The following is a 26,542-nucleotide window of genomic DNA, read 5'->3' on the forward strand; positions in this document are numbered from 1 at the left end:
TAATCCAATCCCTGGTCATCTCCCGCCTCGACTACTGCAACTCCCTCCTCATTGGCTTACCTCTAAATAGGCTATGCCCACTTCAGACCATCATGAACGCCGCTGCCAGGCTCATCCACCTCATAAACCGCTCAGCGTCTGCTACACCCCTCTGCCAATCCCTCCATTGGCTGCCACTCAGTCACCGAATTAAATTCAAGATACTAACTATAACTTAAAAAGCCATCCACAACCTGGACCCCAGCTACATCTCTAACCTAGTCTCAAAATACCAACCTAATCGTTCTCTTCGCTCCTCCCAAGACCTCCTGCTCTCAAACTCCCTTGTCACCTCATCCCATGCTCGCCTTCAGGACTTCTGCAGAGCCTCTCCCATCCTCTGGAATGCTCTACCCCAATCCGTCCGATTTTCTCCTACTTTATCCACTTTCAGACGATCCCTGAAAACTCATCTCTTCAGAGAAGCCTATCTGGCCCCTACCTAACAACTGTACATTTATCTTCTCAATCAGCACATCACCCACTGTTATTACCTCTTGTATTTCTTGACCTTCCCTCTTAGATTGTAAGCTCTAAGGAGCAGGGCCCTCTGATTCCTACTGTATTAAAGTGTATTGTATTTGTACTGTCTACCTTAAAGTTGTAAAGCGCTACGTAAACTCTTGGCGCTATATAAATCCTGTATAATAACAATAATAATAATAAATCAGATGCAATTCACTCCAATGGTGGATAAATACCCAGATCGACAAAAGACAATTTTGCTATCAACTTTTAACAAAGGAGCTAGGTGGAAAACTGATTAAAGCACTGTTTAGTGGGGCTGGTTGTCAGAATATAACAAAAGAATGAAAAGTATATGTGTGTGGCCAGCTTTATTCTTTGCCATTTTTAAACGTCTCACTATATAACAACTGTTTCAAATATGCCAATTGCCTGTCTTCCTCCATAAATTAGTATACTTTCAGATTTGTTTACATTGAACTTGTACTTTGCCTATTTGGGGCACAACAGCTTATATTCACTTTCTCTTCACTCCCCTGCTGGTACATTTACCAATGAAAGCGAGAAAGAGAAGCCCTTTATAAGCTCTGAGTTGATCCCAGTCATACCTTACACAGGGCTGAATTTAGGACTTGTTCTTCCACTGCCATGTGACAGTGCTGGGTGCCAGAGCTGCCAATTGCCAAGCACCAGCACTGACACATGTGAAGGAGTCAAATACTTCTCATACATGTAATTTCTCTTCACTTATGTCAAGAAACAGACCGAAGGGGAAGCATATCACTCCTCCTCCTCCTCCCATGTAACAGTGCTGGTGCTTGGCACATGGTTGCTCAGGTACCAGCAAAGTCACATGGGTGTAGGAAGGAGTGCTCAGCCCTGTGTAAGCTCTGAGGTGGATTGACAAGTAGCTTACAAGGGGTTCTTTCTCCTTGCTAGCAGCAGTAAACAGAGCAATGGGGTGGGAAGGGAAGATGAGTATAAGCTACCGCAGGGACCAACATTCAAACAATCCTGTTGCTTTTCTTTTGCATTGTGACTTTGCCTTCTTTTCCTATAAGCCCTACTGCATAGAAAATTACAGAAAGGCTAATATAAAACTGTGAAATGTCCCCTGCAGCTATCTGTCCTAGCAAACAAAGCGGCTAAAGCATCTACTCGCCAGGAACCATAACCAGTGGACACCTTCCAACTACTCCTAGACCATCACCTTTTATCTACACTAAGGCTTTATCCTAAGCCCTTTAAGGTAAGGGCAATGGGAGACCTTTTATAAAGGAAAGGAATTTATTTGACCACTGAGTATAGCTGGAAGCTTATCATCCAGTTGTTTTATCACTGAATTGTCTTACTGGAAACTAGAAGCCTTCACTTTTCATCACTATTGGACACTTTTATTATTCTTTTTATTGGTTGTACACCACTCATGTGATTTATCAGCCAACATTTATTATTCACTATATGTGTTTGCGCGAAATCCTTTTTATAACATATATTTTCATAGTGATTCAGTGAGCACTATTGATTTTGCAGCACCACTTTTATGATTTTACACACTTTGATTGTCTAACACGTTTATTTAGTAGCGCAGAGGTCCTACCACTTAATATAAATATGCAATCAAGTATTTATAGTATCTGAATGAACTTTTTAATGATTGCATAACATACACAGTAATTGGTGTATATTATATCTGCCTGTAATTAAGGGCCAATTCACACCAGTAAGCTGTGTTTAATGCACAAGTCACATTCCATTCAGTTCTATTCACTGCAGAAACATTGTAATGCGGTAGCTTGCAATCCAACATGCAGCGCTGAACTTGCAGTACTTTTTTTCAGCACACCACACAACGCAGTGGCGTGACCTGACTCTGTAGAAAACAAGGCAAATTGTTTTGTGTTGCGTCTGTGCTGGGCGAGGTTGCCCAGTGCATCCCAATATAAATGGTGTGAACGAGCCCTCAATGTTATTGATACATCTTTACATCATGAATATCAAAGTAATATCCTTTATACAAATATTAAGTATGTTCCAAGTACATATGTATATAGAATAGATAAACCAATCCACAGCCTTTCTTATGGGAGGAAATGTAAGATTTGCTAGTGATCTAAAATTAGATGAAAACAATAAAGCACATCAACGGCATATTTTTTCCCATCTTGTGTGTTTCTGGTGTCTATATTTCTGCAGAAACATGCAGTGCAGCTTTCAAGTGAAAAACAAATTACTAGGCCTGTTGTTGAAACATCACATGTCTTGTGGAAATGAATCTCCTCCATCATTGTCAAACCAACCACAAAACAGGCATCATCAGCTTTAAGAAAGAGAAATTAGAAGCACACAGCCCAAACCAAATTGTTCTCCACTATGAGCAGCTGATAAAATTTTCCCTAAGGTCAGTAAATGCCTGGGCTTGTGCTTTGGAAACAAGTGAATTAAAGTCAGCAAATTCACATTAACAAATTGAGTTCTCCTAAAGCTGAACTCCAGGATAAGCGTATATTGTCTGAATACAAGAGGCATGTGTATTCTTACTTGAATCTTGTGCTCTGTGTACGTCTTCCAGAGCTGTGCAGTAAACACTGGGAAAGTTTGCTACTGCGCAGGATCTTCCTGTAATAAAGGCCTGTCAATGCTGCTCTGTCTCCTTGTGCAGGGTGACTGGTCTTATGCTGGCCCCCCGCTTGGGGTTTTCTGCAGGCAGTCTGTAGTTGGAGGGCTACTGCTCTCTGCAAAGGCTAAATTAAAGTTTCTGCGAGTTCAGCTTTAAGGTTTTTAGCTCCCTTGCTGGCTGAAATGCTGCAGAATTTTGCATGCTATTAAGGGAGAAGTGATGGGGGCGACAACAACAGCCAGCAGTAGCAAGTTAGTGTTCTCACTGCATTCTTTAGTGATCTTTCCAGCTTGAGATCGATGCGGCGGCGTGATGTCAACATGCAACGCTGCGGTCACTCATATGGGTTTGAGTAGCATTTTTCATCATTTTATGCCGTCATTCAGTTGGAACACATACGGTTTTAAATATGGTAAATACTACATTATGATCCCTTCATTTGGATCCAGGTGGTGAGCTTTTTTTTCACATAGCTATAACTCCCATTACTGCCTCTACTGGAGAAGTCTATTTAAGCTGGCTGCTATTTAAAAGGACCGGAGTCTCCATATATTTGTTTATAGAGTGCTAATGCTGCTAGTGCAGCCATTTCTTCTTGTGAATACGGAGTGATGGTGATATCCACAGTCTGGATCACATATACACACAGGATAAAATACAGATGAACTGGTGTAAGCCAGAATCGTTTGCATGCTTATACAGTCTTCATGAACTTTTGTTATTTATATAATTCTTAACATATTTGGTGAATTGATGGAATTTTATATATTTATTCACTTATTTAATTTGTTAAACACAGTAGAGATTGATTGTTGTTCACATTTGACTTCAGTTTGTGGCACTGCATTTATTATCCATATTTGCAGGGGGTTTTATATATTGACCTTTTATATGCGAGCTGCCTGCTCTCTCTGAGTGCTCCTTTTTTTACTTATTATTTGAAAAAAATTACTGGAAAAAAACATAATTTTCCCTTAAAATAAGTGCCCCCAATCTGAATTCCAAGCTTCCTTACATTAATCTGTGGGAATGGGACCTGAATCTTACCTCTGAATTATCTTGAGTGGCAAGATCTTGCTTATGCTTTATCTAAATTATCCACTAATACAACATAAATAGAATCTAATTCTAAAACACTTCTACATTAGTACTCGGTCACTACCAGGCTTGCAAAAAAGTACTTGTCCACATCGCCCATTTGTTTTCGGTGTCGCGGCCAGATGGGAACTATGCATCACGTATGGTGGCAATGCCCTAAAGTGTCCAGATTTTGGATTCAGATATTTAAACTTATTTACTCGGTGAAGGGAGTAAATATACGTAGATCCCTGGAGCTGGTCCTCGTTCAAAAACTACCTGATAAATGGTTCCCAGAAAGTCAGTGAAATGAATCACATACAGTATATGTTTTTGGCGGTTTTTGTGTTTTGCTAAATATTGGAAACAGTCGGTGGTTCCTCTTGACTATGTAAAGAATAAGCTTAACTGGATTATGGTCAATGACAAACTCATCTGTTCTTCATAAATAAACTAAGACGTTTGATAGCACATGGGATCCGTTATACAGTATATTACCAAAAGTATTGGGACGTCTGCCTTTACACGCTCAAGAACTTTAATGGCATCCCAGTCTTAATCTGTAGGGTTCAATATTGAGTTGGCCCACCCTTTGCATCGTTAACAGCTTCAACTCTTCTGGGAAAGCTGTCCACAAGGCTTAGGAGTATGTTTATGGGAAGGTTTGACCATTCTTCCAGAAGCACATTTGTGAGGTCAGGCACCGATGTTGGACAAGAAGGCCTGGTTCGCAGTCTCGGCTCAAAGTCATCCCCGAGGTGTTCTAGCGGGTTGAGGTCAGGACTCTGTGCAGGCCAGTCAAGTTCCTCCACCCCAAACTCACTCACCCATGTCTTTATGGACCTTGTTTTGTGCATGAACATACAAACATTGACCATATACTTATAGTCATAGCATCAATACTATCTTGAATGTAAAGGACAGACAATAACTGGCAGAACAGTAATCAGTGAAAAAAAAAAAAAAGGCCAACACAACAGTCCAATACCAAAACTTAACTAAAGACAGTCACGTAGACTTATCTTGCCAATAATGAAACCAGTATTATCATTTATCTAAGAGGGAGCATCAAACCAAGCAACATACGTTAAGAACATGGTTAAGAAACTGGAGCAATGCTGCCAATAACTGGAAATAAATAGGGTGGGTGGACACTAGGTAAAAAACCTTTTAAGGGCATAGTAGATTAGCAGGTATGGGACTGGTTGTCACTCGAAAGGGTCGACAGAGGTTGGGGAGGAATATGGATGGAAGTGCTTTGAGCAGACAGGATGTGGCAAAAAAAAGCAAGGAAGGGGGGCGAGGACAAGAGAGGGGGGAGGGAAAGGAGGGGCAAGGGAACATAAGGGCACCACTCTCCTGGGTAAGGACAGGGTGGGCAGGGGCTCACAAAGAGTTGGACAGCTCACTGAGGTAGGTGTCGGTATACACAAACTAGTTCCAGGGTCTCCAAGTTTCAGTGAACAACTCTTCCTTATTGTACAGTGTGGCTGTAAAGTCTACCATGTCCCGGAGGTTGTTAACTTTAGCAAGCCAGAGAACTTTCGTATAAGGTTCAGCATGGGGCCACCTTTATAAGATTCAAGGGGCATACGTATCCCAAATGTTTCTCAAGTAAGCAACACAAAACTATAAGAGCATCCAAAATTGAAGGTAGATGACAAATCACCTATTTTTGTTTCATCACTGAAGTGACTATGATAGCAGAAATGAATTCATGCTGACTTAGGCTACATACTGCATTGTTGCACAAATCGGTCTTGGAATAATGATGGTGGAATGTTGCATACCATTTTGCTATATGACCATGACATTAGTGGTTTGAAATGTGTACACACTCCTGGACTCATGCTGTGCATTCTATTAGCAGAATTTCCTGTTTTAAGCAGAGCAGTGTCCATTTCTCTTGATAATGTCCATTGGAAAGGGATTCCTTCATCAAAAAAGCTAACAGGAACCTTATATTGGGGGACTCAGACCCATTTGTCTTTCCTTGACTAAAAAAAAAAAAGCAGATGAAGCACAGCAAGATTTATTTTCTGGGACTCTGGGTATTGTTAGTTCAGTTAGCTGACGGGGAACTAGCACTGCTAGGTATTCCTCCAGTTAAAAATGTAAATGTACTTAATGAAAAGTGATGCATTTGTATTTGTCCCAGAAAAACTACCAACATAATGTGTTACCTTTAATAAAGAGAAGCTGTATTTCCATCAATACTGTCCGCAGCCCTTGAGTACATCCTGTTGTGTTCTAAAACTACTCCTTGGGGAGATAGGTTTCTTATTTAGCTTAATGCGGATTAGGTCTCTAAACAATGATGGTCAGGAAAAGTGCGCTTTAAAGGATAAGTTCAGAAAAAAATAAACACACATTTTTTGCAGGTAAAAAAGTGCATTTTGTCTGCCCATACCTCCTGTACAGGAAGACAGTTACTGAAGTCCAGGAAGATCAATGAACTATGAGAGTGCTCATCAGCTCCCTCTCAGTTCATTGAGAACTTTAAGACATCTGCCGCAGTGGAAGATTGACTTTTTCACTAACAGAATGAATTTACTCTGAATGAATGATGCGTTCTTGCAGATCCTCTTCAAGTCATTAAGGTTTTGAGGTTGACGTTTGGTAACTTGAACCTTCGGCTCCCTCCACATATTTTCTATGGGATTAAGGTCTGGAGACTGGCTAGGCCAGGATCTCAATGTGCTTCTTCTTGAGCCACTCCTTTGTTGCCTTAGCCATGTGTTTTGGGTCACTGTCATATTGGAATACCCAGACGGGCCTGTACATGTGCTTTCTTGAGCAGGGGAACCTTGTGGTCGCTGCAGGATTTCAGTCCTTCACGTCCTAGTATGCCACCAATTGTTTTCTTGGTTACAATGGTCCCAGCTGCCTTGAGATCATTGACAAGATTCTCCCATGTAGTTCTGGGCTGATTATTCACCGTTCTCATGATAACTCCACGAGGTGAGATCTTGCATGCATTCCAGACCGAGGAAGATTGACAGTTATTTTGTGTTTCTTCCATTTGCGAATAATCGCACCAACTGTTGTCACCCTCTTACCCCGCTGCTTAGTGATGGTCTTGTAGCCCATTCCAGCCTTGTGCAGGTCTACAATCTTATCCCTGGAATCCTTGGACAGCTCTTTGGTCTTGGCCATGGTGGAGATATTGGAATCTGATTGATTGATTGCTTCTGTGGACAGGTGTCTTTTACTGCCAGTTCACACCAGTGCCCTCCGCGAGATCGCATGTGATTCGCACCGCACTGCAAATCACATTTGATGTCTGTGCGATGCGATTTCAGCCATACAGATAGTATTGCTGATATTGCATCGCATTCGGACCCTTTTTTTTTTTTTTCCACACCAGAATCAGATCACCCATGCGATCTGATTCATGTCTGAACTGTCAATTTGCAGTGCGATATGCGAGCTGAAATGGGGGTGTCATTAACATTTTATTGACACTACCAGTAGTTCCCATATGGCAGTGTGAACTGCCGTGTGAGTTGGGTGTGACGCGGTAACCCACAGTGAATTCAAAGGGTTCCCGCATTGCACAAGTGTGAACTGGCGCTTAGAGAGAGTGCTCCTAATCTCAGCTCGTTAATTGTATAGAAGACACCTGTGAGCCAGAAATCTTACTGATTGATAGGGAATTGAATACTTATTTCACTCATTAAAATGCAAATCAATTTATAACTTTTATAAAATGAGTTTTTCTGGATATTTGTGTTTTTATTCTGTCTCTCACTGTTAAAATAAACCTACCATTAAAATTTTAGACTGATCATTTCTTTGTCAGTGGGCAAACGTACAAAATCAGCAGGGGATCAAATACTTTTTTCCCTCACTGTATACAATCACAAGTAAAAGCATGCTACTTCTGGAAAATATGCCCAGTCTACTGCCTGGTACACACAATGAGGTTATGGGACGAATGATCATCCGTTTTTTTTGCATGCTAGTCTCATAATCGAAAATGAAGAATTTACTAAAGATATGAAAATTCTCATATGACAGAATAAAAATTTGGAAGCGATGTAATGTGTTGTAGTGTATTTGTATCGTACAATATTTTAGAACGACAACTGTACTGATTAAACAAAAATTGCACTGGTATCGTACAAGAAACATTTTCATGCTTGTCCCATCGGATAATTTCACATTGTAAAATATACTTAAAAAACCACGCTAGTGTCAGTGGTACCTTTAAATATATGAGTAACAGCAGTGACTAAACCATGTGATATAACCACAGTCCACAATCCAATAGAGCAAAAAAAGCCATTCGTAACTGGCTCTTGAATGCTGTGTACTAACGATCAGATTATCGTACGTGTGTACAGGCCATAAGGGCTTGTGTTGATAGGCAAATACAACTTGTTTTTAGCCTGAATTTGAGATTCACTTGACAAGCTATTAATGCTCATTGACAGCTGCATTTGCCCTTCTTTCTAAGCTGCATCAACCTGCTTCAAGTTGCCTATGCATTCCCATTGACTTATACAGGAGGAAAAGCAGTTTGAGCGCTAAGAAACGCCCTTTGACACAGGCCCTAATAAAAGCAGCCAGGTACGGAAGGAATATTCATGAGAAGCTGCAGCCCAAAAAGTCCTTTTCTATCATGCAATCTGATATCTCATTTTGGGGAAAGTGTCTCTTAAGAGGGGTTAAATGTTGTCTGTCAGCAAAAATGCATAGCAAGAAGGAAATTGGAAGGAGACCTTAGAGCCTAAAAGGTGGTAGGTGCTACATCACAGTCTACAATTGTGAACAGTGGCATAGAAAGAAAGGGGGGGGAGGGGAGGGGGCGGGGACTTGGTGGGACTTTGTATGAAACGTATGTGAATACGTCTCCATCACTGATTCAGTAGAAACAAAAGAGAACTAAGGTGGGACTTTATATGAGGTATGTGCGGCAACATAAACGCAGTCAATATAAAAAACACAATGTTTATTGCTTAATAATAATTGCATAACATGTAAGAAAATGAATTCCTAGGTTTGTATCCATAATGACAACATGTAACAAACAGAATATGTAGAAAACTGGCAACAACAATAAATGATATATTGTATAATAAACATATGACCGCTGCATTAAGTTAATACATTGTAGGGTAAATATATAACAGCCATCCTAGCTGACATGGACTACCTCAGAAACAGTAAAAAAGGTAAAATCTGTATATATAAAACTGGTCCAAACCATCCAATGAAGATGAGATGCATCCAATAAGACCTACGCGTTTTGTGTATTTATTCCACTCTTCAGGGGCAAATACATTAAATATCTGTGAAAAGACACAAATAAAGTAGAAAAAAATATTGTATAAAGCAATTTAGCCAGGGTGTCTGACAAAAATGAAAGCTAGCCAAAGGGAGGAGAATGCTTCTCTCCTAGGGTACTTACATACTGTAAGAAATAGTATTGGAGCCTATATGACTATACACCTTTCATGCTCCTACTCCACTCCTTGGGTTCCAGTACCTCAGCTCCCGTGGCAGACGCCTTGAGCGGCACTTTTCTTGCAATCTCACCACTTCATATTTAGCTCATATGTAAGTACCCTAAGGGAGAAGCATTCTCCTCCCTTTGGCTAGTATTCATTTTTGTCAGGCACCCTGGCTAGATTGCTTTATATAATATTATTTTCTACTTTATATATTTGTGTTTTTTCACAGATATTTAATACATTTGTCCCTAAAGAGTGGAATAAATCTACGAAACGTGTAGGGCTTATTGGATGCATCTCATCTTCACTGGATGGTTTAGACCAGTTTTATACAGTATATACAGATTTTATCTTTACACTGTTTCTGAGGTGGTCCGTGTCAGCTAGGATGGCTGTTATATATTTATCCTACAATGTATTATCTTGATGCAGCGGTCATATGTTTATTATACAATATATCATTTATTGTTGTGGCCAGTTTTCTACATACTATGTTTGTTACATGTTGTCATTATGGACACAAACCTATAAATGCATTTTCTTACATGTCATGCAATTATTATTTAGCAATAAACATTGTGTTTTTTATATTGACTGAATTTATGTTGCCGCACATACCTCATATAAAGTCCCACCTTAGTTCTCTTTTGCTTCAACAGAGGCATAGAGAGAGGCACTACTAAAAAGATTGTGATGTAAACTGGGTTCATTACAGGTTTTATTCTGATTGGTAGCTGTGTGCAACTTCATGGTTCTTTTTGATATTGCAGACATTCTACAACTGAAACGTAGTCTGCAGTTGGTGTGATTCAAAATCCATATGATTTATTCACAGGTTAACAAGTTAATGAGGGGGTTTTCCTGATCACCTGATTACCATGGAAAAGCAGTAGACTTTCCTGGTACACCACAGCACTGCCTCACAATAATGTGACGTTCAACTAGTTCTGTAATGTTGATGACAATTTGCTACTCACCCAAGTAGCTTCTTCCACAGTTCTAATAAATGCAAGAAACATATCCCAACATTGACAGCTACCATAATCCTCTCAAGACTCAAGTCTTTATATTTCATTTTGGCGGGGGTGTATGTTTAATAATTTTGTTCCATCTGCTGCAAACTAAATAATGTACTGTTACACTTACACTGATTTTCAAACAGGATCACTTGCATTCCATACAGGGAAAATGACTGTCTGAAGCTGTAGGTTACAGAATTTTTCTTCTTTTGGAAGATTTTTGTTACCTAGAATAAAATAAGTAAAAGTAGAACATGTTAAAAATAGAAAGGATACTTTTTTTTTTCTTATGGACCATTCCTCTAACCATATCTCCCAACAGTTTCTCATTAGAAACCAAATATCTCTGCCCTCCTATTATTTGCATGTATACATCTCTACCATGTACTATTTATGTACTATAAATATACTATCAAAAGTGTAATATTGTATTAAACTTTTGTCCAATATCTAAATTACTACAATTGACATTTTTAGTGCTGGCTATTCTAAAAGCCATTCATCTTTCCCATCTCAGAAATTCAGGAGGTGTGCTTTTGCTACGGTTGTCTTCTTTTCCCAGAAGGTAAACTCAGCACATCACTACAGAGCAAAAAAGTCCGGTTTACATGCAACAGATTACATAATCTGGCCATATGCAGTCAAATTTTGCATACAGAAATTTTCTCACACCAAATTTAGTTGTGCCCTGGCAGCTGCAATGAAATACCCAGTATTTCCGGGCATATGGGAGCATGTGACTTCCTTCCATGATGCAGTGCTTGGACCTGAAAAGCCAATCCTCAGGCTCATACACGGTAGTGTAACATAGGAGGCAATATTATCAAGCCTTGTGTGAGCTCTGACACCATCTGGGTACAGGGAAGGTGAGTATCAGTTGGTTGGGGGTAAGATTTAAAGAGATGTTGTCACTTTGCCACTTTGTCACAGAGCCATCTCTCCCTTCTTTGATTTGGTGGTACTAAAGCCAGCCATAGGTGGTTCAAATCTCAGGAGGTTCAGCAGGGACCGGCCAAGATTTGAACCATGTATGGGGAGGCTGATTGTACCCAAGTTGATCGATCAAGCAATAATCACTGTGTGTTCTCCCAGCGGGGATGGCCCCCCCCCCCCCCTTGCCGGGAGAACTCAATAGCTCTGTTGGAGGGATTCTCCCATCAACACTGACCGTGTTGTTGGGGGAATCAAGCGATTCTCTTTCCTGCAACCCCTGGTTGCAGGAAAGAAAATCGCACCATCTGTGGCTGGCTTTACAGTTGAAAATCCAGCATGTAAAGCAGACTGTACACTGTCTCTTGTGCTTTGTCGCATTTGTTTAAAAAAGTATTAAATGAAACAGGGGGTGCAGTGTGAAAATCATCATTCAGCTGTGCCTTAGGCAGCATGATATCTACAAACAGCCCTGCCTTTCTGCCTGGACTAAAATATATTTATCAGATAACTCAAGAGAGAGTAATGCTTTTGTAAGATATCTGCAATTGCAATCTCCAAATGTTATCTAACTATCTATATAAACGGTAAATGCAGAATGCTATGGCTGGTCTCACAAATAAATGAATGCAGTCTGCAGCCATACAGAATCCAAACACTATCTATATTTGCAGCTATACAAAGCATAATTTACAATGCCATCAGTGGGAGGTTTTCATAAGCATACAGATTAAGACAAAAAAGGTATCTCCTTGATCTGTAAATCTATTTTGAGAGAAGGGATGAAAGCACCAAATCTATGGTGATAAAACTTTTAACAGGTGCCTTGAGTGGTAAAATGAATGTCACAAGATTCCTCATCTGCCTTTTTGTTACTTATAAATAGAGTACATACCTTCCAGCCCGAGTCCCACTGGCAAACTCTATTCATAATCTAATATCTTATCTAATATATGCCTGAAACTGAAATTTCCTTTGATAAACTCCCATTAATTCAATACATACCACTAGCAGGTCATTAAATAGGAAGATTTCTCTCTGATGCAAGCCAAGCTTCTGTGGCTTATTTGGATCAGGGACTTCAAAGAGACGACAGTAGCAGACCAACCTTCGGTGTGGTAAAGAGAGGACCTGTTGCAAGACAAATATATTACACACAAACCATAAACATGTAGGATTAAGTAAATGAAAAGGCAATATTCTATAAGTGTGGATCATCTTCCAACTGTGCAATGACAATATTTTGACCTGATCTAAGGTGAATTAGGAATATTATGCGTTAAACGCACCTGTGGTCAGGTAATGGATTTTTGAGAAATTACACATTTTTAACAAGCAATACTTGAGTTTTAAAGCAAGCCCTTACCGACCTTTGTATCTGTAGGTACTGTACAGCAATTTATCCTTTAAAGAATGCAGCAGCAGCACAGAAAGTATTCAACTTCTTATATCAAAAGCTCAGCTCCCCCCTATTGCCCCACGTAGAGCTCCTGTTCTATGCTCACATAAGCAATTAGAAGGCGAAAAGGCTGCAGAGTCCCTGCTGTGAGAGGCTAACAGGTAATGCCGAACTGCTGAGAGAGGGACTTGAACAACTTTAGCGCCTCTGGTTTCAACTTTGGGAACTGATTGCTCCACAGTTCCTGTAGCTACAGAACTCACTAAATATTTGTTTTAAAGGTCACCTACTGCTTGTAACAATATGAAAATGCTTGAATAGCCAGAAGCTGGCCACAGGTTCACTTTAAACCTCTACAGATGAGAATGTACTACCTAATCTAGTTACAGAAAGACCATCAAGTGGTGGACTGTGGTACTGATATCATGAATAACATAGGTCCTCTTAGTATAAGCATATAATTTTGCTGAAGGCAAGTGTGTGTGATTGTTCCCCTGGAGAAGTAAATGAGAGCATGATTATCAGTCATTGCTGGAGCCAGTCTTTCCTGGGGGAAAACAACAGCTATTGGCTGGAAAGAATTGTATCCAGTTATATGACTCTACCATGTGGAAGCCCAGGCAAGGGGTGTCTGCCATGGTCTGGTAGGGCCAACAATCATGCCCCATTTGACCAAGAACAGATTGGGACATTAATCTATTGTCTGTAGTCACCTTGTAATTCAAAGGTAAATCTAAATCTTTATTATTATTTTACTAATAAACATTTCAAACTGCCTTTGTAATAGGTTTCACTTAAGAACGTTCTTATTAGAAAGCCAAAAACTATTATGCCGCGTACACACGGTCGGACTTTTCGTCTACAAAAGTCCAACGGACGCTGACGGACTAAAGCTGGCTGGTAATCCGATCGTGTGTGGGCTTCTCCGGACTTTCAGCAGACTTTTTCAGCCTCAAATCCGACGGACTTTAGATTTGAAACATGCTTCAAATCTTTACGTCGTAACTACGACGGACCCCGAAATCCGCTCGTCTGTGTGCTAGTCCGACGGACAAAAACCCACGCTAGGGCAGCTATTGGCTACTGGCTATGAACTTCCTTATTTTAGTCCGGTGTACGTCATCACGTACGAATCCGTCGGACTTTTGTGTGGTCGTGTGTAGGCAAGTCCGTTCATTAGAAAGTCTGCCGCAAGTCCGCCGCAAGTCCGCCGCAAGTCCGCCGAAAGTCCGCCGGAAGTCTGTCGGACAGGCTGTCGGACTTTTGTAGACGAAAAGTCTGACCGTGTGTACGCGGCATTACTGTACTTGTTGGTTGCCTCTTTCTGTTGAAAAGCTGTATTGCTATAAGGAGATAGGACAAAGCTAATTTCTGTCTCTGATTCAGCTGTGTGTTCTACAGTGTCTTGAAAAAGTATTCATACCCCTTGAAATTTTCCATATTTTGTCATGTTACAACCAAAAACGTAAATGTATATTATTGGGATTTTATGTGATAGACCAACACAAAGTGGCACATAAATGTGAAATGGAAGGAAAATTATAAATGGTATTCATTCAAAATATATATATATGAAAAGTGTGACGTGTATTTGTATTCAGCCCCCTTTACTCTGATACCCCTAACTAAAATCTAGTGGAACCCATAGCCTTTAGAATTCACCTAATTAATAAATAGAGTCTACCTGTGTGTAATTTCATACAGCTGTTCTGTGAAGCCCTCAGAGGTTTGTTAGAGAATCTTAGTAAACAAACAGCATCATGAAGGCCAAGGAACACACCAGACAGGTCAGGGATAAAGTTGTGGAGAAGTTTAAAGCAGGGTTAGGTTATACAAAAATATCCCAAGCTTTGAACATCTCACAGAGCACTGTTCAATCCATCATCTGGAAATGGAAAGAGTATGGCACAACTGCAAACCTACCAAGACATGGCCATCCACCTAAACTGAGGCCGGGCAAGGAGAGCATTAATCAGAGAAATAGCCAAGAGGCCCATGGTAACTCTGGAGGACCTGCAGAGATCCACAGCTCAGGTGGGAGAATCTGTCCACAGGACAACTATTAGTTGTGCACCCCACAAATCTGGCCTTTATGGAAGAGTGGCAAGAAGAAAGCCATTGTTGAAAGAAAGCCAGGAGAAGTCCTGTTTGCAATTTGCGATAAGTCATGTGGGGGACATACCAAATATGTGGAAGAAGGTGCTCTGGTCAGATGAGACCAAAATTTAACATTTTGATTTAAAAGCAAAATGATATGTGGAAAACTAACACTGCACATCACCCTGAACACACCATCCCCACCGTGAAACATGGTGGTGGCAGCATCATGTTGTGGGGATGCTTTTCTTCAGCAAGCACAGGAAAGCTGGTCAGAGTTGATGAGAAGAAGGATGGAGTCAAATACAGGACAATCTTAGAAGAAAACCAGTTATGCCCTGTACACACTGTCGGACACTGATCGGACATTCCGACAACAAAATCCATGGATTTTTTCCGACGGATGTTGGCTCAAACTAGTCTTGCATACACACGGTCACACAAAGTTGTCGGAAAATCCAATCGTTCTGAACATGGTGACGTAAAACACGTACGTCGGGTCTATAAACTGGGCAGTAGCCAATAGCTTTCGTCTCTTAATTTATTCTGAACATGCGTGGCACTTTGTGCGTCGGATTTGTGTACACACGATTGGAATTTCCGACAACGGATTTTGTTGTTGGAAAATTTTATAGCCTGCTCTCAAACTTTGTGTGTCAGAAATTCCGATGGAAAATGTGTGATGGAGCCCACACACGGTCGGATTTTCCGACAACAAGGTCCTATCACACATTTTCCGTCGGAAAATCCGACCGTGTGTACAGGGCATTAGAGTCTGCAAAAGATTTGACTGGGGCAGAGGTTCACTTTCCAGCAGGACAATGACCCTAAACATACAGCCAGAGCTACAATGGAATGGTTTAGATCAAAGCATATTCATGTGTTCGATTGGCCCAGTCAAAGTCCAGACCTAAATCCATTTGCTGTTCACAGATGCTTTCCATCCAATCTGACAGAGCTTGAGCTATTTTGCAAAGAAGAATGGGCAAAAATTTCACTCTCTAGATGTGCAAAGCTGGTAGAGACATACCCAAAATGACTTTCAGCTGTAATTGCAGAAAAAGGTGGTTCTACAAAATAATAAATCAGGGGGGCTGAATACAAATGCACGCCACACGTTTCAGATATCATTCCACATCAGAATTATGTGCCACTTTGTGTTGGTCTATCACATAAAATCCCAATAAAATACAATTACGTTTTTGGTTGAAACATGACAAAATGTGGAAAATTTCAAGGGGTATGAATACTTTTTCAAGGCACTGTAAACAGAGCTAAATAGCTTGAAATCAAATACCATGTTATTCAGGATCTTTACAGCACGGATGTAAAACACTACGGAAAACCTGCAGTTAACGAAGAAGAACAAAGAAAAGGTACCAAGGACTAGGATTTCCTTTAAGGTAATGAATAGTATTATTAGCCTTAGTCCCTTGCTAATCCATTTGCTCACAAAAGCAAAGAAAGACATTTTTGTGACCTGGAGTTTACACAGGGCTGAGGACTCTCTCCACACCCGCATTTGACAGGGTTGGATGCCTGAGTGGCCAAACGTCAAGCAACAGCAATGTCATATGGTGGGAGGGGAGAAGGTCACATTGCCCCCATTTTTTAGAAGTACCGGGTATGCCATGTTGCCTCCTTGTGCGAGTGCATTATTGAGGGATAATGGGAGGGGGGGGGGTATTTAGCATAAGTATCTGTGCAGCTGGGGAAAGCGGCAATACAGATAACCTGTAGCTTTGCTCTGCATGGGCAAAGCACAGGTTCACTTTAAAATTTACCAACCTACTGTAGTGTAGTGGTTTATCTGATGGCATATAAATGAAATGGATTGTAAGTAGTTCCAAATAGTTGGCAAACGCAAGATAAGTTTTAAAGTCATATCGCTGAAGTCCAGTAGAAGTATCACACATTTAAATATCTTCATACTCCTGTACACATTATGATTTGTGGCTGTTTTCACTTCCAGAAGCTTTTAAATATAATTTCTGTCTCAGTGATAATGCTGCTTCTTGACTTTCACTCCAGGCCTCTATGCTGGCATAGCTGAGTGTCAGCCACCCTCGTCAGCACAAGCTTTCTAACACAGACTTGTACTGCAGAAAAAGGGGGTGGTGCATGTCAGGCCAGCTCTAGATGGTGCCAATTGAACAGCACAGTTATGTTTATACTGCACAATTGCTGCATCAAGAGAGTAGAGGCAAATGATGGTTATTTGTACAAAGTCTGTCTGACTGCCTATCTGTAACTTCAGTTGATTTTCTTTAGGAAATGCTCTAGCCTAGTGTGTTAAGTCCTAAAAGTGTTTGAAACGGGTAGTACAGCATCAAATGCACAAAAACGAAACACAAAATTTATGTTTATACAACACTGTCTGACTAAGAATGCTGCACATTTAAAACAACATTAAAACATTTCTGAGAGTAGGACTATTACAAAACGGTTATTAATTTTTCTTTACATTTTATATGTTACTAAGTGTGCATTATAAACAGTGACACCTGGGGGGGGGTTACTAAAACTGGAGCGCTCAGAATCTGGTGCAGCTCTGCATGGTAGCCAATCATCTTCTAACCTCAGCTTGTTCAAATAAGCTTTGACATTGAGCCCTGGCATGTCAAATCGCATGCCAAATCGGTGGCAATGGCACCGTTTAAAAGTAGTTTCTGTACTACTTTTGACGATTTCGGGGTGCGATTTCCATTGACATCTTTGCAGAAACCAGCACAGATGTTTCTGAAATTGTCCCCAAATCGGGACTGACATGCGGGAATGAAATCATGCGAGTTCATCTGGAATTTCATTCCCGCACTCAGTGTGAACCTAGGCTAAAACCTGGAAGCTGATTGTATTCTATGTAGAGATGCACCATATTTTGCACGCTCCAGTTTTATTAAATCTTCCCCCTAGAGTATGGTCAAAAGAAATACACTCTATCAAGTAAATAGTATGTGCTCATAAAATTTGAACCATGTCTTTACTTAAAGTGATTAGCTATTTTTTACAGTTAACCTTCTTCAGCAGGATGAGCCAGTGAAGGTATTACTCTCTGACACAATGGTTTTCTGCATTATTATGACTGTTGTCTTCACTCTGTATGAGAGTATCAGTTTAAAGTAAAAGGGACACATATATCATGAAAGCAGATAAATATACACAGGTAAAATGTTCTATAAATGTGTTTTCTGTATAGACAAACTGTACAGATTATGATTTGTAACACCATGGTCTCTTTTAACAAGCCAAAGAGTAGTGCGCAGAAGCAGTAACTCAATAGGATCAGAAAGCTGATTTCTGATTGGGCGCTATGAGTTATGCATATCATTGCTCTTTGTGCTTATTAAATTATCCAACACATATCCTATACCAAGGGGTCTACTAAGAACTGAAACCTAAAGAAAAAAAAAAGCAAAATACTGTTTAATAATGTGGGGCTGTGTAATTTATTCAATACAACCTTTTAACACATTAATCCTTATCCTAATCATTTTGCAATGAGGAGCAACCAAAACATACTGCATAAATAAGTCCTCAACAGAGCCCTTAAACGTTTTCTAACTGCTCCCAACTCTCCACTACAACAAGCTGAAAGCAAAGATTACACATAGATTATTAGAAGCTCCAGATGCATCAAGGGAACTTTTTCCAAATTCTGACCTATGACATTACAAGGTAAAATGGCCATACACAGGACAAAGATTCAAACCTTTGCAGGCATTGGGACAACAACATAAATCTGTTTTCACAGAATGAGTTGTATTGTTTTCCCAGCTTATCATGGATTCAGATCCATAAATGTTTCCAATACACATAGTTCCTGGGGTATTTATTTGCTACTAACATAGATTTATACTTGCATACGCTAACGGATTAACTTCCCTAACTTGGAGTTCTGTATTACCAAAATTATATTCTTTCATGTGTCCTTTATGTGAAGCATAGCACTATAGCTCTAACTGCTCCCTGTATGCTTTTATACAAAACTCAAAAAGATGCTAATGATTTTATTGTCATCTTTGCCAGCTTAATGTGAATGGACGGAGCTGGAAATATATGCACATTGCTGGTCAAGGCTTCTTTAAAAGCTACACGGTAAATAGCAGTATTGAATGCAATTAATGGGTTGCTAGAGAACAGCTAGGAAGTGTTAAAGAAACGAATACCTACACAGCCAAGTCCATGGTGTAGGGATCCGATCTACAGTAAAAAGACACACATAAATTCATTAGCAGTAAAAACATGATAAACACAAGTAATGCAGCGACAACACAACCAAAACTGTAAATCAAACAAAAAACATCATGAAGGATTGGATGAAACACTAACATTTCAACTTTAAACTCAACAGCACGCATGTGAGGAGAGACCACATTTGATTATATTGCTGTACCCACTTTCCTTAATGTAAGCAAGGTAGTATACTCTACATAGTAGCTCTATACAAGGAAACCAATTCATTCCTTAATAGCGTCTTCTGTTGGCTGCTGTATGACTTATCCAAGACAACAGCAGATTTTTGCCAATAGGACAAAGTGTATTGTTCTACAGCGTTACTCAGTGTTTTGGCATGTGACTTTATGGGTGGACGACATCAAAGATAGAGTTTGCAAAACATTGGCATGGAGCCCAGCCAGTAAGGGTTACCCCACTAATTTTAGGATGCTTTAGGGATCTTTTTAATTCACAGAGTGAGCTATACAATCATCAGTGTAAAAGTGCAGTTCCACTCATTTTTGCAAGTTGCTCTCACCCACAGTGCAGTCCTAAATGGATAGCTTTTTTTTTCATTATGTCTGAATACTTTCATTTTAAATGTGTTGACTGCATTTCCAGTCCAGGTCGCCTAGGTGATGTCAACATCAGGCGATTCCCTTGGACTCCTGGAATATTGGCATCATGTATCCTAGGAGTCAAAAGGAATCACCTGATTTGCTTGTGATTGACAGGTTGCCATAATGATGGGGTAGGAACTTCCGTCGCCGCAACTGCTATGGCAACCTGCAGTCAACAAACTGCACTGTGCCATGTCATTACTGCACAGGCATGAGATCAAGAGGTGCATGCTGAGTAGCCAGCTGCACCTAATCCGGAAATAGACACAAGTGGGCTTCAGATGCCCAGAACCGAGTTGGGTTCTTCCTGCTTCTGAGATCACTTAATTTTTTAAAGATTAAAAAAAACACACATAATTACAGTTGGGACAGTATCCAAATAGAAATGTACAATCTGTGCCAATCATGGGGGTGCTTTTAGAAAAAGAAAACTGATTATGGTGACTTGAGCTCCACTTTAAGTGCAAATATTTTGAACCTACTTGATGTGTGTCGAACTTACTTGATGTGTGTCAAAGTTTAAGGCCTGATAATTAGAAACAAAACAATAAACAAAAAAGCTTGACCTGAATATGTGAAGTGGACAACTTAAAGTTATTCAATTTTTCCTCAAAGAAATACCCAGCCTAAAATGTCTGACTAGAATAAAATTATATTTCCAGGTGAGGAAAGGCAAGGCAAGGCTTCCACATTCTATTCTTGAGACTTTTCAGATCTGACTTAAAGTGGGCCTTTCATAATACACAAGAGAACCTATGTTTAAGCTATCTAATTACTAGGATGCAATTAAAATGTGTGAGCCTTTCTGAATACCCATCCTTCAAAATGTTATCCACTGGGAGATTTGCATTTTAAATTTCGATTTAATTACAACGTGAACAATGCAAAAACACACAAAAAACACGCTGAGGTACTTTGCAATCAGTACCAAGGTGCAGCAATGTTTTTGCATTGTTTTGTTTTTGGTAAGGGGAGTGATACAGTACTCTCAGAATGCTTATCATGTCTTTCAGAACTACTTCTCTCAGAATCCCTGTCAAAATCTCCAATGATAATCGTAAAACCTCTGGCAGGTCCCCAGTAATGATGCTAGGCATGTCTTCTAATCAGGGAGGGTATTTAAGCACCAGCCTTTTCAAGTGGCTGGTGCTGTGTCTCATCACCAGCTGCTTGAGAGATAAAGAGCTATAATACTTGCCTTTTAGTTGCCTGATTTTTGATGACCCCAATTTACCTGACTACTCGTTTGCTTGTTGCCTGCCTAGACCTCTGCTGGCAACAGACTATACTCTTGCTTGCTGCCTGCCTAGACCTCTTGTCAAACCTTACTTTGCTGTGGTTGCCGTCTGCCTAGACCCCTAAATACCCTCTTATCTGCCTCAAACCCTGCCTGGACTTGACCACTCTCTATGGCTGCAGCCCTGTAAATAGCCTCCAGGCTGTAGCTTCTCCGTTCTAGCCACAACACTGGTGTAACCTCCTGTCTGTTTGCAGCATAGCAAACCAGTGACACTAGGATTACTGGCTCATCTCCATTATCATGAGCTCTGGTGAAGACCAACTACCACTTTGATTGTATGCCTATTGTTCAAAATTTAGTTTGATATACCACGTCAAGCCCACCCTAGTCAATGCCTAGGTTCATATACAAATAATGGTGGGGAAGCAGACACATTGTGATCTAAATCTTTAGGGAAAAGAATATTAAAAGACTATCTTGATAATATGTTGCATATTCTATTATTTTAAAATCTGAATGGCATGAAAGCCTTCTGCTTTAGACACAGCAAGGAGTAGAAAGAAAACCAATTTCCATGTTACTTGAGTAATCTTCCAAATATTCTTCCAAGGAGAAATAACGTAATTGTAAGCTCATTTGTGGCAAACAGCAATCAAAATGGGCTGGCCTTAAATAGAGATGCTGTAATGACAATAGTAAAGTAGCCACGCCTTCACACTGCCAACACCTGCATTTCACCCACAACAAATTTTACAGAATTTCATGGGACTTTTAGAGGTAATAACAAACATATATAATTAAATTTATCAAAACTTTATTTACAAAGCAAGTTCAAAACTATAAAATGATATCAGCTGGTATTTACAAATAAATATCTGAAAAGTGTGGCGTGCTTTTGTATTCAGCCCTAAAACTAAACCAAAACTAAAATCTAATGGAACCAATTGCCTTCAGAAGTCACCTAATTAGTAAATAGAGTCCACCTGTATGCCATTTAATCTCAGTATAAATACAGCTGTTCTGTGAAGCCCTCAGAGAACCTTAGTGAACAAACAACATCATGAAGGCCAAGGAACACACCAGACAGGTCTGGGATAAAGTTGTGGAGAAGATTTAAGAAGGGTTAGGTTATAAAAAAAAATATCCCAAGCTTTGAACATCTGACAGAGCACTGTTCAATCCATCATCCAAAAATGGAAAGAGTATGGCACAACTGCAAACCTACCAAGACATGCCCCCCCCCCCCAAACTGATAGGCCGTGCAAGGAGAGCATTAATCAGAGAAGCAGCCAAGAGGCCCCAGTTAACTCTGGAGAAGCTGTAGAGATCCACAGCTCAGGTGGGAGAATCTGTCCACAGGACAACTATTAGTTGTGCATCCACAAATCTGGCCTTTATGGATTAGTGGCAAGAAGAAAGCCACAAGTCCTGTTTGCAGTTTGCGAGAAGCCATGTGGGGAACACAGCAAACATGTGGAAGAAGGTGCTCTGGTCAGATGAGACCAAGACTGAACTTTCTGACCTAAAAGCAAAACGCTGTGTGGTGGAAAACTAACACTACACATACCCTGAAAACCCCATCCCCACCGTGAAACATGGTGGTCGCAGCATCATGTTGTGGGGATGCTTTTCTTCAGCAGGGACAGGGCAGCTGGTCAGAGTTGATGGGAAGATGGATGGAGCCAAATACAATCTTAGAAGAAAACCTGTTAGAATCTGCAAAACACTTGACTGGGGCGGAGGTTAACCTTCCAGCAGGACAATGACCCTAAACATACAGCCAGAGTTATAATGGAATAGTTTAGATAAAAGCATATTCATGTGTTAGAATGGCCCAGTCAAAGTCCAGACCTAAATCTAATTGAGAATCTGTGGCAAGACTTGAAAATTGCTGTTCACAGACGTTCTCCATCAAATCTGAAAGAGCTTGAGCTATTTTACAAAATATCATGAGCAAAAATGTCACTCTCTAGATGTGCAAAGCTGGTAGAGACCTACCCAAAAAGACTTGGGGGGGGGGGGGGCTGAATACAAATGCAGGCCACACTTTTCACATATTTATTTGTAAAAAATTTTGAAAACCATTTATCATTTTTCTTTCACTTCACAATTATGTGCCACTTTGTGTTGGTCTATCACAGCAAATCCCAATAAAATACGTTTTTGGTTATAACAAAATGTGTAAAATTTCAAGGGGTGTGAATACTTTTTCAAGGCACTGTATCACATGCATCTGTACAGTCAGCAAGACAAAAAATACCCAAAAGTGCCTGTTTAGATTTAAAAAGAAGCATTATACATACCCTTTTCCCCTTTTTTATATTTGATCACATTCCCTCTGTTCTCATCTGCATGAGGGCTGGTGGAGGAGAAGCAACAGCACACTGATCTTCCCAGTGAATCGCTGTGCGGGACTCACCACAATGTGCTCTCCTGCTTAGTGTGGTCAGTTTTTAATAGGAAAGCAGAAGGACTGGCAGGAACACCAGGGATTTCACACAAAGGAAGCAATATAGAGAGAAGAGGATACTTTTTCATACAAGTACATGGTACAGCAGGCACATATCAGGAATATGAAATGCTGGGGTAACAAACACTTTTAATATTTTCTGACATGCTGTACTGTACAGATACTGTATTTGGAATATACCAGTCGATATGATTTCATATTTTTAAACTTGCTTTTGTAAATAAAGTTTTGTTACATCTTACTGTATATGTTTGTTACTGCCTCTAAAAGTCCTACTGGACAATTTAGAATTTGTTAATATAAAGATGCACTCTGTTAAAAATCTCTTAATCACAGTGTACGGAGTTACAGAACCACACACTAAGCCAATCTCATTAGTAGTAATTTAAAAGAGTGTGTGCATGAGGGTTTGGATACAATATTTAACAAAGACATATGAAAGCAAATTTTGCAATAAGGCGGCGGAAAAATGAAGGACATTTATTTCAGAATGTTAATTTAATAAGGGATTAGAAAGAAGGCCTATCAGGAACCGCCACTGGAAGCACAATGGCTCAGCACATCCTCTGTGTTTTGGTCATACATTCATTATTTCAGACCAGTTATTATAATCTATGCATGTAATGTCAATTATGCAGATCACAGTGAAAAGGGCTAAAACTAAGAGTTATTCGATTATTAACAGCAATCGGTCACGTGTACAACGGAAGCACTGTCTTGTCTCAAGTAACCAGTCACTTTCTTTCATTTTCTAACCTGTGTTGAAGTAAAGGGGTTTTTTATGTTTTCTGTGCATTTATCACATTCAAAAAACTGAAAGAAAATAATTACCGTATATACTCTAGTATAAGCCGACCCGAATATAAGCTGAGGCACCTAATTTTACCACAAAAAACTGGGAAAACTTATTGACTCGAGTATAAGCCTAGGGTGAGAAATGCGCAGCTACTGTAAGTGGAAAAGAGGGTCAACAATGCCCATTTGCAGCCTCACTGTGCTCATTTGCAGCCATAGGTCTCCCGAACTTCAAACTCGGTAGTTCCTAGATGCCCCCTAGCTGCAGCCAAAATTTGGGGTCTCTGGACCCAAAGGGTCCCAAAATGACATTGCTGCAGATGGACACAGTTGACCGACTTTGGGGCCCCATATCTCGGGGCCACTAGGTGCTAGGAACCCCAAAATTTGGTGTGCAAACCCAGTGGAACTAACACTACAACGAAAATGTCAAGCACTTTCCTGCAGCAGAGAATGACATTTTCCAAACTTACCTTTAGGCCCCCGTATCTCAGGGCCACTTGGTGCTAGGAACCCCAGCTATATAGTAGTGCTAGTTCCACTGGGTTTGCACACCAAATATGGGGTTCCTAGCACTAAGTGGCGCCAAGATACGGGGCCCCAAATTTGGTTGGGAAAATGTCATTCTCTGCTGCAGAAAAGTGCTTGACTCGAGTATAAGCCAAGGGGGGGGGGGGGGGGGGGTTGGGCATTTTCAGCACAAAAAAAATGTGCTGAAAAACTTGGCTTATACTCGAGTATATACGGTAAGCATAATACAACTTATATTAATATATCTTCGTGGGAGCTGCATCTGCTTTCAGCATTTACTATCTTTCTGCATGCAAGTATGTATGTATGTATAAGTAAGTGTAGTTGTTGAAGTAAGTGATTATCATTGCCTTAGATGGGCACATACTGATAGACAGAGGTGGAGGAAGCAGATAACAATATAGATAAGTGCCTAGTGTGTAGTTCCATCACCTCACAGTTTCATTTGCATGCAAACATATACATTAGAGATTTAATTTCGGTACTGTATTGGAAACAGCACAGTTTAAACTGAAATTCTTTTATACACAAAGGACATGATGAAATTTTTTGCATTTCAAACCAGGATTTTAAGAAATATATACAGTGGGGACGGAAAGTATTCAGACCCCCTTACATTTTTCACTCTTTGTTATATTGCAGCCATTTGCTAAAATCATTTAAGTTCATTTTTTCCTCATTAATGTACACACGGCTCCCCATATTGACAGAAAAACACAGAATTGTTGACATTTTTGCAGATTTATTAAAAAAGAAAAACTGAAATATCACATGGTCCTAAGTATTCAGACCCTTTGCTGTGACACTCATATATTTAAACTCAGGTGTTGTCCATTTCTTCTGATCATCCTTGAGATGGTTCTACACCTTCATTTGAGTCCAGCTGTGTTTGATTATACTGATTGGACTTGATTAGGAAAGCCACACACCTGTCTATATAAGACCTTACAGCTCACAGTGCATGTCAGAGAAAATGAGAGGTCAAAGGAACTGCCTGAAGAGCTCAGAGACAGCAAGGCACAGATCTGGCCAAGGTTACAAAAAAAATTCTGCTTCACTTAAGGTTCCTAAGAGCACAGTGGCCTCCATAATCCTTAAATGGAAGATGTTTGGGAGGCCCAGAACCCTTCCTAGAGCTGGCCTTCTGGCCAAACTGAGCTATCGGGGGAGAAGAGCCTTGGTGAGAGAGGTAAAGAAGAACCCAAAGATCACTGTGGCTGAGCTCCAGAGATGCAGTTGGGAGATGGGAGAAAGTTGTAGAAAGTCAACCATCACTGCAGCCCTCCACCAGTTGGGAATTTATGGCAGAGTGGCCCGACGCAAGCCTCTCCTCAGTGCAAGACACACGAAAGCCCGCATGGAGTTTGCTAAACAACAACTGAAGGACTCCAAGATGGTAAGAAATAAGATTCTCTGGTCTGATGAGACCAAGATAGAACTTTTTGGCCCTAATTCTAAGTGGTATGTGTGGAGAAAACCAGGCACTGCTCATCACCTGTCCAATACAGTCCCAACAGTGAAGCATGGTGGCGGCAGCATCATGCTGTGGGGGTGTTTTTCAGCTGCAGG

General features: G+C 40.3%; 1 protein-coding gene across 13 annotated transcripts in view; it reads right to left on the reverse strand.

The window, feature by feature from the left end:
• The window catches only part of IQSEC1 (IQ motif and Sec7 domain ArfGEF 1), a 1,490,190-nt gene that overhangs the window by 53,601 nt on the left and 1,410,047 nt on the right, over positions 1–26,542 (reverse strand). For 11 of the 13 annotated variants that reach the window (XM_073592404.1, XM_073592395.1, XM_073592397.1 and 8 more), the window contains 3 exons: positions 19,273–19,302; positions 12,612–12,737; positions 10,804–10,903 (listed from right to left, as the gene is read on the reverse strand). In XM_073592404.1, the coding sequence (XP_073448505.1) occupies positions 10,804–10,903; positions 12,612–12,737; positions 19,273–19,302 (256 nt within the window). The remainder of the gene's footprint in view (positions 1–10,803; positions 10,904–12,611; positions 12,738–19,272; positions 19,303–26,542) is intronic. The other 2 variants (XM_073592398.1, XM_073592399.1) reach the window with 1 other exon arrangement.

The sequence above is a fragment of the Aquarana catesbeiana genome, linkage group LG07, assembly GCF_042186555.1.
Source record: "Aquarana catesbeiana isolate 2022-GZ linkage group LG07, ASM4218655v1, whole genome shotgun sequence".
Lineage (NCBI taxonomy): Eukaryota > Metazoa > Chordata > Amphibia > Anura > Ranidae > Aquarana > Aquarana catesbeiana.